Source organism: Phoenix dactylifera, chromosome 5, assembly GCF_051530095.1.
Source record: "Phoenix dactylifera cultivar Ajwa chromosome 5, Ajwa_hap1_PhDact_Kaust_v1.1, whole genome shotgun sequence".
Lineage (NCBI taxonomy): Eukaryota > Viridiplantae > Streptophyta > Magnoliopsida > Arecales > Arecaceae > Phoenix > Phoenix dactylifera.
This window is the reverse complement of record NC_143194.1, coordinates 27457335-27471785: the sequence shown is the minus strand read 5'-3', so window position 1 is coordinate 27471785 and position 14451 is coordinate 27457335. Positions and strand designations below refer to the sequence as shown.

Here is a 14451-nt window from a genome sequence, read left to right as displayed (position 1 = left end):
CCATTATAAAGGAGCAGTGATTAGATGGTATTTTTATCCCTACAAAATGCAAGTATAATAATGGTTTGAAAAGTATATTTATTTTCATGACCATCAACCTTATTTCTAAAAATATTTTCAAATTTTAATTTTTCTTAGCGTAAATTTCTCTCCGTATTTGAACATTAGGGTATGGAATAGAGGAAATTAAACTTTGAATGTTTACTTTTTTTTTTTCTCAATAGTCCTTATCAGAGGACAGAAGAAGAGTATATTTATTTCTTAATAGTTCTTACAGGTGGATACTACATTGCAAGTGCTACCCGATTCAGTGGCTGCTACCAAGTAACGTAGTTTTGGAGCGCATCTTCAAGATTATGTGAATAGATTTGTCATTGGAAATGCTTGAATGAAGCTAAATGAAAATGTGAAAAATGATGTAACATTGGCATTCTCTTCTGAAAATTTCTTCTGCAACAATATGTATACATATCTATTTCATATACAATGGGAGCTGCAAATTCCTGCTCATGTAGACAGGAAGCTTGCATGAAGCCTTTAACTTCATCAGTGATAAGTATACTCTCAATTTCATGGATCTTCCGATTTCAGTTATTGCCTAAATGTAATGAGAAAAAATTCTGATTAGAAGTAGCCTCAATTAATAATGAAGCCTAGTCTAGAGATTTGCCTAGCTTGCTTGAGTTCGGCTTCATCAAACTCAATTAATAAATAAATATTGTACATCATTTATTTTCTGCAAATCAAAAATATCAGTAAAATGAATTATTAACTACCCACATATTTTATGCAAAGAATGTAATTAGCTGCCAAATCTTATTATAAACCTTTAAATGATTATTCATTGATAAATATTTCAATTATTAGATGGATATCAAACAGATGAGATTAGCTTAATTATATACATATGCGAGCTTTGGCAAAGTTACACTCCAACCAATCCTTACGGCAAGCTATTTGTGAACGAGTTTGACTCAAAAATGAGTTGACGTCAACTAGGATATGAGCTGAACTAGCATTGATTTGGTTTGCTGGAACTTGGCTCAGTTTGCCAACTCTGGTGTACTTCATGGAAACTGAGTACTGACCTATTTGAACAAAACCATGGTCATGAAAAAAAAGGTTTTTAAAATTATTGAATATCGGCCTCCTCTGGGACAGGACAAAGCTCTGTTCAGTATGTAACTCAAGCCACACCTCTTGGAACTGATTGACTGAATGAGTCATGTACAAGACTAGCAAAGTATGACTGATCCATATGGATCCAATAAGGTCATCTTAACAAGTAAAATTCAATCCTGATAAAATTCTCGTATGACCTATCAAGTGAAAGTCTTAATCCTCCACTAGGAACCATTAAACCAACTACAGAAGATGATGGTTCAGTTCCAACTGTAGTTATATCCAGATCATTCCATATCTTTGCTCTTGTCAACTAAAAATTAGCTCATTTTTTTCCAAAAATGAGTTCTCTGATTTCTTCACTCGATGACCATGGCTGTTCAGTTTCTCAGCATGAGACAGTGCATCAGCGGCTACGGCGAACTCCATATGACTAACCTTGACAAACAAGGCTACGCGTTCGACAAATAAACTGCCAGAAAAAACAACAATTATCTCCCACAAAAAGGAAAAAGAAATTCGTTAGAACAAAATTATAAGGAAGAACCATCAGAAGCAAGAGTGGTTTTCTATACAAAGATGAGAGAGAGGTTGAATACTCTCAAGGAATGCGATTGAGCATAATATGAAATGAGCATAAAATTTAACTACAGCTTTTGGGGAAGTACTTTGAAAGATCTGGAGGAAAATTATGAGGGATCTACATCCTTTCCCATCTTAGCAGGTCTTAGTTCTCCTTTTAGTTATTAAGAAGCATAAAATATACAGACAGAATCAATGAATTGAAGAGGCCTACATCTCTCAAATATCATACTCTCTAAGACAAATTGATGTAGAGACTATAATACTTCAGACTGCCTTTATGTGATGAAGGTAATGCTTGCAAATAACTTATCAACATCAACCATAGAAAGCTTCTCTTATTTTTCTGATTGCTACCAAAGCTCTTGCTATCTTATGGCGGATTTGTGCATGCAACTGACTCCACCGAAATCCAAACATTGTGGTCTCATCAGCAATGAAGGTTTTTAGGGCCTTGATACTGTGGTTTGCCATATTAAATCAATTATGCTGGAGTCCTTTAACCAGTCCATCAGAGAATGCCGGCAATTCGCCTGCCTTGGATGTCTGTCTTCCAGAAAACATGTGAACTTAAACCACTCCAGATGAAGATATCTAATTTCCAGTCAACATGACTTCAATCCGAGAGGAACGTGAGGTTTTTTGCTTTCATCACACTAAAGGATCCACATCAAGCTCCTCAGCATCACGTTTCATCGATGCCTTTTCATACCTCAATCTCTCAATCTCCTTCTCAAGGAAATCTAGAATTGTGTCCGTTACATGGTTAGGAGAGCAGCCTGCGGCCAACATTCTTCTCAAAAACTTGTAAGCCTCTTTCACCCTTCCTGCCTTGGCATGCACCTCAATGAGTGTATTGAAAGTAATGACATCTGGATTGATGCCACTCCCAACCATCTGCTTGAACAACTCATTTGCTTCACTAATCCTTCCTGCCTTCCCCAATGCATTAATCAAAGTGTTATACATAACGATGTCGAGATATCCTCCCATCTTCAACAATTGATCAAGAACCGAGCTTGCAACTTCTGCTTTCCCCATCTTCCCCAATCCTTGAATAATTACATTATAGGTTGCAATGTCTGCAGGACATAGCTTATCTCCCATCTCCTGAAGAATCCCCCATGCCTCATTCAAATAACCCTTCTTGACAAATGAACTCATCAATGAGTTATAGGTATAGCTCACAGGCTCCCTTCCCAACGAATTGAAGATCTCAAACAATTTGCAAGCCATGCTCAGCTTTCCCTTGGCTAGAAAAATTGACAAGTATGTATTGACCATATCTATGTCAAAAGACTTAATCCCCTTCTCCTGCACCCTCTGCCCTCTACTTACTCTGAACATGGGAGAATTACCAGAGAAGGACTCAAACTTGTCAGCCAGACGGTCCAGGTACGGTGAGGAAGACCACTCGTCTTTCGATTCGCTATCGGAACTAGTGTCATGGGTATCCTTCTCTTCTGTTGGATTAATCCAACTCATGATATCACTTAATTTCCCAACAGATGGAAACATAGGTGCATAGTCCGTCCACCTGTCTTGAGGACCTCTCATCGATGCTTCCATGTTTGCTTTCCACCTAAGGATGCTCGGCAACAGAGCATTATCCCTCAAATACCTCATAAGCTGTTCTGCTGAATCCCATTTCCCATTCCTATGCAATCCAATCAACAGAGACGTTATTGTGGCCAAATCCACAACCAATCCTCTTTCCTCCATCTCCTTCACCAGTTCAAGTGCCTCCACCACCCGGTTCTCCCGGCACAAATGCGAAATGACGATGCCATACGTGATGGCATCGACAAACTGCCCTTTCTTCTTCAACTCACTAAAGAGCGCGAAGCCTGCAGCAGGCCGCCCATTCTTAAATAATCCATCAATCAAGATGTTGTAAGAGTAGCATGAGGCCCGGACACCATCTGAGACCATCTTCTCAAAGAGCCGGCAAGCATCGGCGAGCTTCCGAACCTTTAGAAGCCCATCAAGAAGAGTGTTGTAGACTACTGTCTCGGCCCGAACATTGTTATACTCCATCTCTCTGAAAACTCTAATGGCTTCGTCGACACGGTAGGCTTTGCAGCACCCCTGGATCAGAGTCTGGTATGTGTACCGATCGGGCTCATGCCCAGACCCCTTCATCTCCTCGTAGGCAGCCAATGCATCATGCACCTTCCCCGCCAGACAGAGTGCAAGGATCAGCGAGTTATAGGTACAGAGATCGGAGGCTGCTCGTGGGCCTTTTGATTTCATCTCCTTGAAGAGTCCGAGAGCAAGATCCAGCTGGCCCCAGGTCCCATAGGCATGGATGCAGATGTTATAGCTCCAGGTGTCAAAAAGGAAGTTCCTTTGGGACAATTCGTCGAACACCCATCGGAACTCATCCCTCATGTCGGCCTTCCTCAAGGCAACAAGCAGTTCGTTGCAGGAGAGGACGTCGGGGCCGAAGGAGTCCTCCGCGAGGAGCTTGCGGAACATGGAGAGGGCGAGGCCAAGCTGGGATTTTTGGAGGAGGGCGCGGATGATGGAGCCGTAGGTGGAGGGCGTAAGGAGGGCAGGGCCGGCGAGCTCCTCGGCGTCGTCGAGGGCGGCGATGGCGGAGTCGAAGCGGCCGGAGCGGAGGAGGGCGTCGAGGAGGGAACGGAAGGTGTGGGGGTCGAGGGCGGCGGCGCCAGCGGGGGAGGAGGAGGCGAGGCGGAGGATGGGGCGGAGATGGTCGAGGTGGGGGCCCGGGGAGCGGAGGAGGGAGCGGAGGAGGGCGGAGAAGACAGCGGGGGAGGGGGAGAAAGAGGGGAGAGAGGAGGCGGCCCATTGGAAGAAGGCGAGCTTGGCGGCGGGGGGAAGGGAGGGGTGGCGGAGGAGGTGGAGGACGGCGGAGTCCGGGAGTGGGGATGGGAGGGAGGAGGGGTCGAGGGCAGCGGGGCCCGAGGAGCGGGAGAAAGTGTTGGAGAGGGAGGCGGCTAAGAGGATGTCGCCGAGGGCGGAGGCTGGGGTTTGTTGGGTGGAGAAGGAGGGAGAGGAAGAGGAGGGTGGGAGGATGAAGGCTCGTCTTGCATGGAACATTGACAAGGCTCTGCCATGTGGAAGCATGTAGTTATTAGATTATAACATCCTTCTGTTAAAATTTTTAAAGCTTTTGATAGCAAAGATTTATATTTTTCAAAAATAAAAAATAAAAAATAAAACAAAGATCTCAACAAGAATCTCTTTGTAATATCTCACCAGTATGTAGAGAAATAAAAACATAAAATCAAAATATATGCATCATATATTACCCCAACCATCTCCTTCAGGAATGCCATTTTCATTTAATTGGATTTGGAAGCTTGAAGTACCAATGAAGGTCAAAACCTTCTGCTGGAAATGGATATGGTTGAAACTTCTTTGCAAACAATCTCTCTTTAAAAGGGGAATTATTAGTCCGGAAGGTATAAATGGTGATTTAAGTCCTGACCAGGAAGAGGCTGTTGAGAATGTTGCTGTTTTGTGTCGGTCTGCAAAAACATGGTGGCAGCAATTAGGAGAAGTGCTGCAATGTATACTTATTCTTCTCTCTTTGACGGCACTAATCAATACCCTAACTAGTGCTCTGGTAAAAAGGAAGATAAAGGCAATGCTTTGGAATGCCAAACATAGAAGATTATTTGAAGGTGTCGATGCTAAACCGAATCAGCTGGTGTGACACATATTATGCATTCTCGATGATATCCTATTCTTCGAAGATCAATCAGCATATTCAACTCGCCTAAAGTGCTCAGGTAGTAATGAATCTTCATCTTGTTCAGCAAATTCTACAACTATAGTCAAGTGGCTATCCCTTCCCTTTGGAGCTGTTAAGGTAAATTTTGATGGTTATTATTAGTGAGTAAAAAGTTGCAGCAGGCTTTCTTATCACAGTTCCACAAGTTAAGGCTGTTGAAAGCAGCTAGGTTGCGACTTAATCCCCGTTCTGTGCCATTTGCAGAGATGGTAGACGCTTGGGCAGGTCTGGGTACAGCAGTAATCCAACTTATAATGCAGCAGATTCTAGCTTGAAGGAGATACAAGCACTATTATATCATGGATTAACTCTTCCTCTTCATCTAAATGTCCAGGTCATCCTACAATGGAAGTAGGTTCTCCTTCCCTTCAAAGAAACCCATACCTTCCACAAAGCTAATCAAGCCGCAGACTGGATCGCCGGAAATGCTTGGGAGAAGGATATTGATATTGATCAAAAAGATCCAATTCCAGCTTCGCTTCAGCTCATATTAGATGCAGATTCGGTAGGCCTACCTTGCTTGAGAGCTTCACAGTATCAGGCACTGGGTTAACAAGGCATATAAAAGTCTGTCACAGGTTCATATTTGATTCAAGAAATGCAGTTACTTGTGATATAGGCTACTCTAATAACTACATAGATTACCTTGTTCTATAATTTCTTTTCTTTCTTGGGGTCTTAATGGCCCCCGAGATGTACAAAAAACCCTAGGCAGCTTCAGGCTTCACTTCTGCTTTGACCTCAGACTTGGAAGACGTTTATACAGGGGAAAATACATGGGCTTCGTACATTTAACAGGCCTGCTTTGGATGTTGATCACAGAGTCAAAAATTCAGTATAAAACAATAATCTGGCAAGAGCAAAACATATGAAACCTAAAATTTTAAATTTTAAAAACATAAAAGATAGAAATCAAGAGGCACAAAAAGGAAACATTTCAACAGTATTCCATGAATAAGTAATCCATAATTCTTGAATAGTTCATAAATTATCAAATAAGTAACGTAAACTAAATTATTTTAAAAAAATCAGACAATAATGTGGCTAGTACTTGCTCCAATAAAAAATAAAGACATTTGACCAGTGAAATTAATAAATAATTCTAGAAATTTTGATTCATTCAGAGAATAATGTTACTGCGGTCTGCAATGAATCTCAACTAATCTGCATCTTCAGAGAGCAAAATAAAACTAGGAGACTATTTGTTCTCTAACCTGTGGCAATCATGAAAGACGACATTGGCAGATCAACCCAAGTGGTCTTTTTGTGAGATGCAACTCAAATTAGGTGGAATTCTATGTTTGCTAGCTTGACACTAGAAAGGAAAACATTTTTCAATTCGCAAGACAAATTAATCTGTAATGTCTCGTGAAAGATGCCGCATGAGTTATTCTTCCCAAAATGGGCTTTGACCCTACTTTCCACTCAAAAAGGAGTTACTCTTCCCAAAACCTGGACTACTCTGCAATGTACATGGAAAGCAACTGAACGTTCCAGTCATTTTCAGGGACAATACAGTGCACCACCAAGTCAGATATTGCAATGCACCACCAAGCAATACCAAAGTCCCAGCTTTCCATCATCAAGAGTAGTTATCTGGTCCTGCATTTCATCAACAACAGTGGAATTACATGCATGGATTTGGAAATGGAGATGATCAGAAGCCTCTTGGATACTATTGCAAAGAATCGGGCCTTTCAGTATCTCAAGCAACAAATGAAGCAAAGAATACTTCAATCAAAGTAAATGCACGTTTTGCTCGTAAACACTTTGTAAGTGGTGCAAAGGAATGGGTTCCAATAAATAGGGACAAGCAGCTCACGAATGAAATCATTTTATTTGCTCACTGCTGTCTGCATATATGGCCTGCGTACGCAAAATAAAGATTGTGTTCTTTTAGATCCAACTTCTGGAGAAGTTCATTCTAGGACCTAGTCGTTACAGCTTTTGATTTCTCCATTTTACAGACAGCTGGCTTCTTCAATGCTGAAATTCTCCTACAACATCTGCTAATATTATTTAAGTTTGCGACGAAGCAGTTTCTGATAATCATCTTGGTGATATCTATTTTCAGTCTGGGCTGTGGAAATGAACAATACCTCATTGTTTACAAGATGATAGCACTGTCACCTATGTTTCTCTTTGTGCACAACTATGACATGTTGGAGGGCAGAGAAATCTGAGTAGATCAATAATCCCTTTGACACCTGTAAGAGGAGTAAAAGACAACTTATAAATCTAGTGAGAAAATGAAAAAAAAAAAAGACAATAGAGAATAAAAGGTAAGAAGGCAGATTGCTGCATTAAAGTTAAAAACAACTAAGATACAACTATCTAAAACAGAGCAAAATATATATATATATATATTAGTAATATTAAATACAAAGCCCATGTAAAAGCTTAAATACAATCTCCCTACAAATTTCAAATTGGTCCCTTCTGCTTTATTTATATTGGACAAGATCAAGCATGTCAAAAGAAAATGCTAATGGGGAATAAGTGAAGGAAGCATGCTAGCTCAGCAAGCTAGAACTGTCAAAATAGAAAAGAAGCATGTAGTTTCACTTCATGTCATAAATAAGAAAAAAGAACTAAAAAGCATGGAGATATAAGCATCTGATAAAGAAACCTCGGATCTTGTCCAGTCGGTCTTTTCTTCTTAGATAAATTGCTCTAACCTTGTTATATCAGCCCTTTTCCCTCTAAGAACAGATTTATCTAAAGCTCTGCGTTGCATGTTCTTATAAATTGATATTCAAAAGTCTGAGACACCAAATCTTCAAGAGCATTCTGCAAATGATGACTTGTGAAATTTGTACATGATTATTCTTTCAACTCTGAGTAAGGTCAGTTAGTAAAACTGTCGTAACTATGTGGCTTGTCAGTCCAAGATATATAAGATTCCACCCTATAGGTGTAGATAAGCAATCTACAAATTCAAATTGGCTCACAGAATGTGTAAACATATGCTCTTCAATTTTTATTCATTGCATAAAATATATGCATGTGCATAGAGATTATCCTGCATTACAAATTATTGAGTCATCCATTAAATAGCCAGCCACATATAGTCACTTTCTGAATCTTTATGCATCAGATTGATTTTCTTCAAATGTCATAAGGATTATTTTTCAGAAAGGATGGACATGACGAAAAAAAAAATCATTGGTAATATTTATACAAATGATCACTGACAATGAAAATGACAATAATTTTAACTACAAAATGACATAAGAACTGAAAACTCATCTAAGTCTAGACGTAGAAGGAAGCAGTAATAAATTATGGTTTTAAGCCAATTATCAAAATTCGCTCTTGGTCCCTCTCCTGTTCCTGTTCCTTGTGACATGTTCCTTGTGCCAAATATGGTTGTGAAGTTACACTTCATAATGCTGTCCTCTCATAGTTGTAGTATTCAATGAATACTTCTCTTCATTAATGCTTCCTAGATGTGTAACGCCTATCAAGGTAAACCACTTTTGAACTTTCTTCAGAGCAAAGCATTGTTAAGGTCGAGAACTATTTTGTTGATGTTCATATGAAGTTTGTATGTCAGTATTCATTTCTGACTTTTCTTCTTTATGATTTAACACTGTCAAAGTTACTCCTTTCTGAGTCTGATCATCCAATTACAGCACAAAGCCCTTGCTCAGCAAACTAAGTTCTTTATCTGGCGACTGTTGAGGCAAGGAGAATAATACATTGAAATGTACCATTGCCCCATTGAACAAACAAGCAGTAATTTACACAATCACACACACAAAAACTCCTTGTCTGTTAAAGATAATATTTTATCATAGAAAGCAGAAAGGAATCAGCCACTTTACAAAACCAACAAAAGTTATCATCTCCTTGCAGAGAATTCTGAGTTTTTGCCTATGACAATCTCATGCTACAATTGCAATTTGAAGAGATAAGTTTGGCTAGAAAGTAGATATAGTAAAGTGCAAAATGTAAAGAACCCAGCATATCATGCTAGAAATATTAATAAACACAAGATCACCAAGTCAAACAATAAGCCTGCAAAGAAATACTCAGCATTTGTGCACAGAGTCGTGATCTCTGATATAATATGAATATATAATATTCATTGGGAAATTGAATAAGTTAAAAATAAAATTAAACAGAAAAAGAACATCAGATATCACCTCTTTTTGCTTCTACAGAGACCTGAAACATTGATGCAGTAACCTGAAATGTCATTGCACCTGAAACAAAACCGGAGCTTGTTCAGACCATTAGTTTTCTTCATGTTTTCTACATCAAGATACAGCTTCAGCCTATGCTTTCCCCAACCCAAAAGCGGGGAGACTATATGAGCATTGGTAGCATTGGTAACCCGGAGGGGAACATTTTCCAGCAGCAGTAGAGACTAAGGTTCCAAATTCAGAGAGCACATTTGCTTTAACAAGCACCACCTGAGGCCATCTGATCTGGTCAGAGCAGATGGCACATAATATGAGCAGCCAGATAGAACAGAGTAAAGGAAATAAAAAAATAAAAAAATAAAAACAAGAAAAGATGCACTCATCTCATAGTATCTTTCTTACATTTGTATCAACATATAGAAGCAGAAGTCAAAGCACAACAATGAAGCCAAGCCTTAATAAGTTAGTAGACATTCTCCATAAACAGTGGCAGCTCTTCCTTGATTAGCCCCCTTTTCTTCATATCTTCTTCCAAGCTAGAAATTGCAACCATATCATTCCTCTTGAGGTAGCCTCTAATCAAAATATCATACACCACCAAGTCCGGAGTAATGCCCCTTTGCACCATATCATCAAAAACCTGCCTTGCTTCAATCATAAGCCCTTTAGATGCCAAACCCCAGATAAGTGAGCTAAAAGTAAGCAGGTCGGGTTCTATACACTTTTGAAGCATCAAATTCTTTAGCCTAAGTGCTTCCACTATATGCCCTTCTCTGCAGAGCGCAGCAATCTGTGACGTGCAACTGAATTTGTCTGGAGCTAAACCAGCTTCTGACATTTCAACAAAGACTTTCTTGGCATCATTCATTTCCCCTTTTTTGCACAGCCCATCAATAAGCACAGTATACAAAACCTCATTAGCTTCTTTAGCCTTTGCAAAATACTTCTTTGCCTCCTTCACAAGCCCATGCTTGCAAAGCCCATCCATCACCGCCGAAATGGTAACCACATCAGACTCAAAGCCTTTCCTCAACATGTCTTCATGCAATTCCAACCCCTTCTTCAAATCCCCGGCTTTGAAATGAGCATGCATTAGAGTGGTCAAGATAAACTTATCCAGAACTAAACCCCTACCCTCCATCTCTTTCCTCATCTCTAAAGCTTGACCCAACCGGCCATTACTACAAAGTCCCCATATAACCACTCCATAACCCTTCACATCAAGCCTGACTCCATTCTCACGCATTCTACTCAAATACCTCATTGCTGCATCCAAATCCCCTTTCTTGAAGTACCCATCTATCAACGAAGTATAGATCACCGCATTGGCCTCCACCCCAAATTTATGCATCCCATCGAACACTTGCTCAGCTCGCTCCAACAAGCCCACCTTGCAGAGACCATCGATGAGCGCATTGTGAGTAAACACATTTGGCAACAACGAGAGCTCTGACATTCGATCATACAACTCCAATGCCGCATCCAACCGATCATTCTTGCAATACCCATCGATCAAACAGGTGAAAGTCACCAAATTTGGCGAAATCCCCGAGACTTCCATATCGTTCAACGCCGCCCGCCCCATTTCCAATTCCCCCCGCTTGCAGAACATGTCGACGAGTATGCTATAAGTGACCACATTCGGCGAGTGGCGCTTCCACAATGAGCCCAGATAACCGAGAGCCAATCGGGGCATCCGATGCTTGCCGAAAGAGCTAATTATGGCGTTGTACGTGACGATGTCGGGGCGGGGGCCAGCAGACGCCATCCCGTTCATGATGCGGGCGGAGTGGTGGAGATCGCCGGCGCGGCAGTAGCCGTCGATGATGGAGTTGAAGGTGAAGATGTCGGGCGGGCAGCCGAGGGCCGAGAAGGCGGCGGCGGCGAGGCGCTCGGCGGAGCGGGGGCTGCCGAGCTTGGAGAGGAGGGAGACGGCGGCGTTGATGGAGGAGGTATGGGGGCGGAAGCCGCGGGAGGTGAGGTCGGCGAGGATCTTGAGGGCGAGGTCGCCGAGGGCGGCGCGGACGAGGCGGTGGAGGCGGATGTTGCAGTCGATAGGGGAGGGGAAGCGGGAGGTCCTTCGCAGCCGGGCGAAGAATTCTAGGGTTCCTCTCGGCATCGAGGCCAGGCATCATTTACTTCTTTCTATGGCGACGGCGTTCGTGTTTTGTTCGCAGAGAAACACCCGAGGTGGTGGTGGCGACGGGAAAGAGAGGAGAGAAAGAGGGAGAGAAGGGTTTTGGGCTTTTGGCGCTTCAGGGCAGGGGTTGGGTGCTAAAACCCTCGCCCCGCAATCCGCTAGGATTGGGCTGAATTTAGCATCAGATTTCGTACGGCCATGACTCAATTGATGTTTTTAGTTAAATTGCAGGATGGAATTTCGACCTACAAGAATATCTAATTAAGTCCTAACTGAATTACTAGATATAGATATTTCCGTGACGCATCAGGACACGAAATCTAACTTTCTCACCAAAAAAAGATAACCTACCATGGTGGAACAAAAAAATAGCATTACTTTTTGAGAAATAAACATAGACTACCGTTCATTCAAAAAAAAAATTATCAGGGCTAAGTCCCAACTCTTATAAAGAGAAAAACTATCTAATGCATACTCAATTGAAGATTAAGCAACAATTCAATAGTCTAGAAGACAAACAATACTAACACAGAGATAATGTCTTAGGACACACTTACTAGGTTGCAAGATAGCATTGTCCATAATAACATTGGCAAAACTCGAATGCTCCTCGAAGAAGGAAGAAAAAAAAATGATGATTGTGAAGAAAGAGGATGGTATATATATTAAAAATTTTAGAAAAAAATTAAGTTGAATAATAAAGACGTGTGCATCGCATATATGTGTCCACACATGCACAGAACTACAAATACATATAATCTTACTTATGAATTGTCATATTGATGGAGAAGTGCAATATATAGATATTTCTTAGTTTTTTGAATAAGCCGTAGTGCTAAGATGGGGAACAATTGCATTGTTGATATATTAGTTCTTACACGCCTCCCTTTTTACTAATATATTTTTTTGTGTGCCTCATGCTTTAGTAGAGTTGATAAATATAAAAATTTTGCAAAAAAAAAAAAACACAAATGATATACAATTTTCTGCCTCTTTAGTTTGCATCATACAACATGTAAAATTTCAAAGTAATATCAAGGTTACACTATCGATGTAATAATATTGGTTTAGGATTTCTATGTTATCGTAATCACACCATGACTAAAACGAGCAATCAAAGACTTACTTAATCAAGCAAACGACTTTTTAGTACAGCATTTTGTATTTCTAGAACTAATTTCATGGCGCAAATAAACATCAACATAGAATTTGTCATTTATCAAGAGTTTAGGCCTTCTAATTAAAAAGATAATAATAGGCAACTGCTAGATATCCATTAAACCTTCCAAGAAGTATGTTTTAGGCATTAAGTCATCTACCTTCAACCTAACTAATATTCTACGTATGACTGCTAGAACTTGATTTCACTAGTTGCGACAAGGATAACTTCTTTTTTATTTCTTCATATTCTTATTCTTCTGCCATTACCAGTTTATTAAGGAAATGAAATGATAGAAAGATGCATGAAGAGCCTTGCAAGAAGGAAACTAAAGAGCTGACAACAAAGAAAGAAGAAAAAGCACAAATTTAGACTGGTAAAGCCCCACTTCGTCATCACCCAACAATAACTAAGAAGGACTAACCCACCTTAGCCTAACCTTAGCCAAAGGTCCACCTTATTGATCGCTTGAATACTTTCTGAACGCCTCACCCTTTCCCTCTCTTTCTCTCTCTCACACACACGCAGACTCTTTGGCTTGTGCTTTTGTTTCTTCGTCACCTTTCTATCCTGAACTCCAATTTGAATTTATAGCCTACCTGAAGATGGCCATGAAAAGTTTTATTCGCCTCTAGTTCCTCCCAAACACACATGCGAGTAGCCCCTTTGACACTAGTTTGGTATGTATTTCAATTACCACCACTTGATCTACCATGCAAAGAAAATGATTTGGACCCCTGTTAGAGTTCATAAAAGGTTATTCAAGCAATCAAGCCTACTTATTTATGGCTCGGTAGCTATTCCCATATATTGCACTAATTCCCAGAGTCACAACTAACTATTTGTGCTGTGTGGCAGAGGATTGGGTTTGTACCTTTCACACGAAGGAAGGATTCACCATCATTCGCATGAATCCATCATATATTGGTTGCTTTGAGATCCATGCAAGTGGATGAATGGAGTTCAAAATGCTTTAAGAGCTATACAGTGGATGATCTAATGATGGATTCATGAAATGAAAGATAAATCATTCTTTAGTACCAAAGATATGGCTCCATACAAATCTTGAGCGATTTCTAACACAAATCTAGCTATTGACGAGCCAAAAGCACAAGTTAAACCATGAAATAATGAGCCAATGCAAGAATTAGTCAAGAATATGTTTTCTTGTCGGAAAAGTAACTTCTAAATGATCCATGCCGCCTTGGAAAGTTAACTGAATCTTCCCAAGTTTGGCATTTTATATTAGTTCGATTAGAGGAAATATTTTCAAACAAAACATAAAGTTTATGTAAAGTTTGAAAATATGGAAAGAAAAATAAAAATAAAAATAATCAAGTATGCATTTATAAATATACTTCCACATTTAGAAGAGCTTCAACAGCAAAGATAGAGACTGAACCATTACGGGTAACAGAAGACAACAATAATAACTTGTAGTTTATGAGCATTCCTCGAGTTACTCGTGAATAAATCATAATCAAGTAATTCATAATCAATCTAATTATTCGAGAATAATCCAATGCATTAGATGATATGG

At 40.2% G+C, this 14451-nt stretch overlaps 1 protein-coding gene and 1 long non-coding RNA gene across 2 annotated transcripts; both read right to left on the bottom strand.

The window, feature by feature from the left end:
• Window positions 1-2210: 2210 nt before the first annotated feature.
• On the bottom strand, window positions 2211-11873 carry LOC108510726 (Tetratricopeptide repeat (TPR)-like superfamily protein). The gene is made up of 3 exons (XM_089923546.1): window positions 10079-11873; window positions 9613-9836; window positions 2211-4798 (listed from the first exon to the last, which is right to left on the bottom strand). The coding sequence occupies exons 1-3, from the start codon at window positions 11729-11731 to the stop codon at window positions 2356-2358; spliced, it is 4320 nt and encodes a 1439-aa protein (XP_089779672.1). The 5' UTR covers window positions 11732-11873; the 3' UTR covers window positions 2211-2355.
• LOC149753527 (uncharacterized) lies at window positions 6122-6815 on the bottom strand. Its single transcript, XR_016413264.1, has 2 exons — window positions 6679-6815; window positions 6122-6264 (listed from the first exon to the last, which is right to left on the bottom strand). It is a non-coding gene; the product is annotated as an uncharacterized LOC149753527 (long non-coding RNA).
• Window positions 11874-14451: the final 2578 nt, after the last annotated feature.

Bases quoted from the DNA above. Each gene is read 5' to 3' on its own strand.
- LOC108510726 (XM_089923546.1), bottom strand. From the start codon at position 11,731: ATGCCGAGAGGAACCCTAGAATTCTTCGCCCGGCTGCGAAGGACCTCC. The intron at 9,837-10,078 runs TAACTTATTAAG...TTGGAACCTTAG, and splicing joins TGTTTATGGAGAATGTCTAC to TCTCTACTGCTGCTGGAAAA. The intron at 4,799-9,612 runs GTGATATCTGAT...ATAATCTAATAA, and splicing joins CTCTGTAGAAGCAAAAAGAG to CTACATGCTTCCACATGGCA.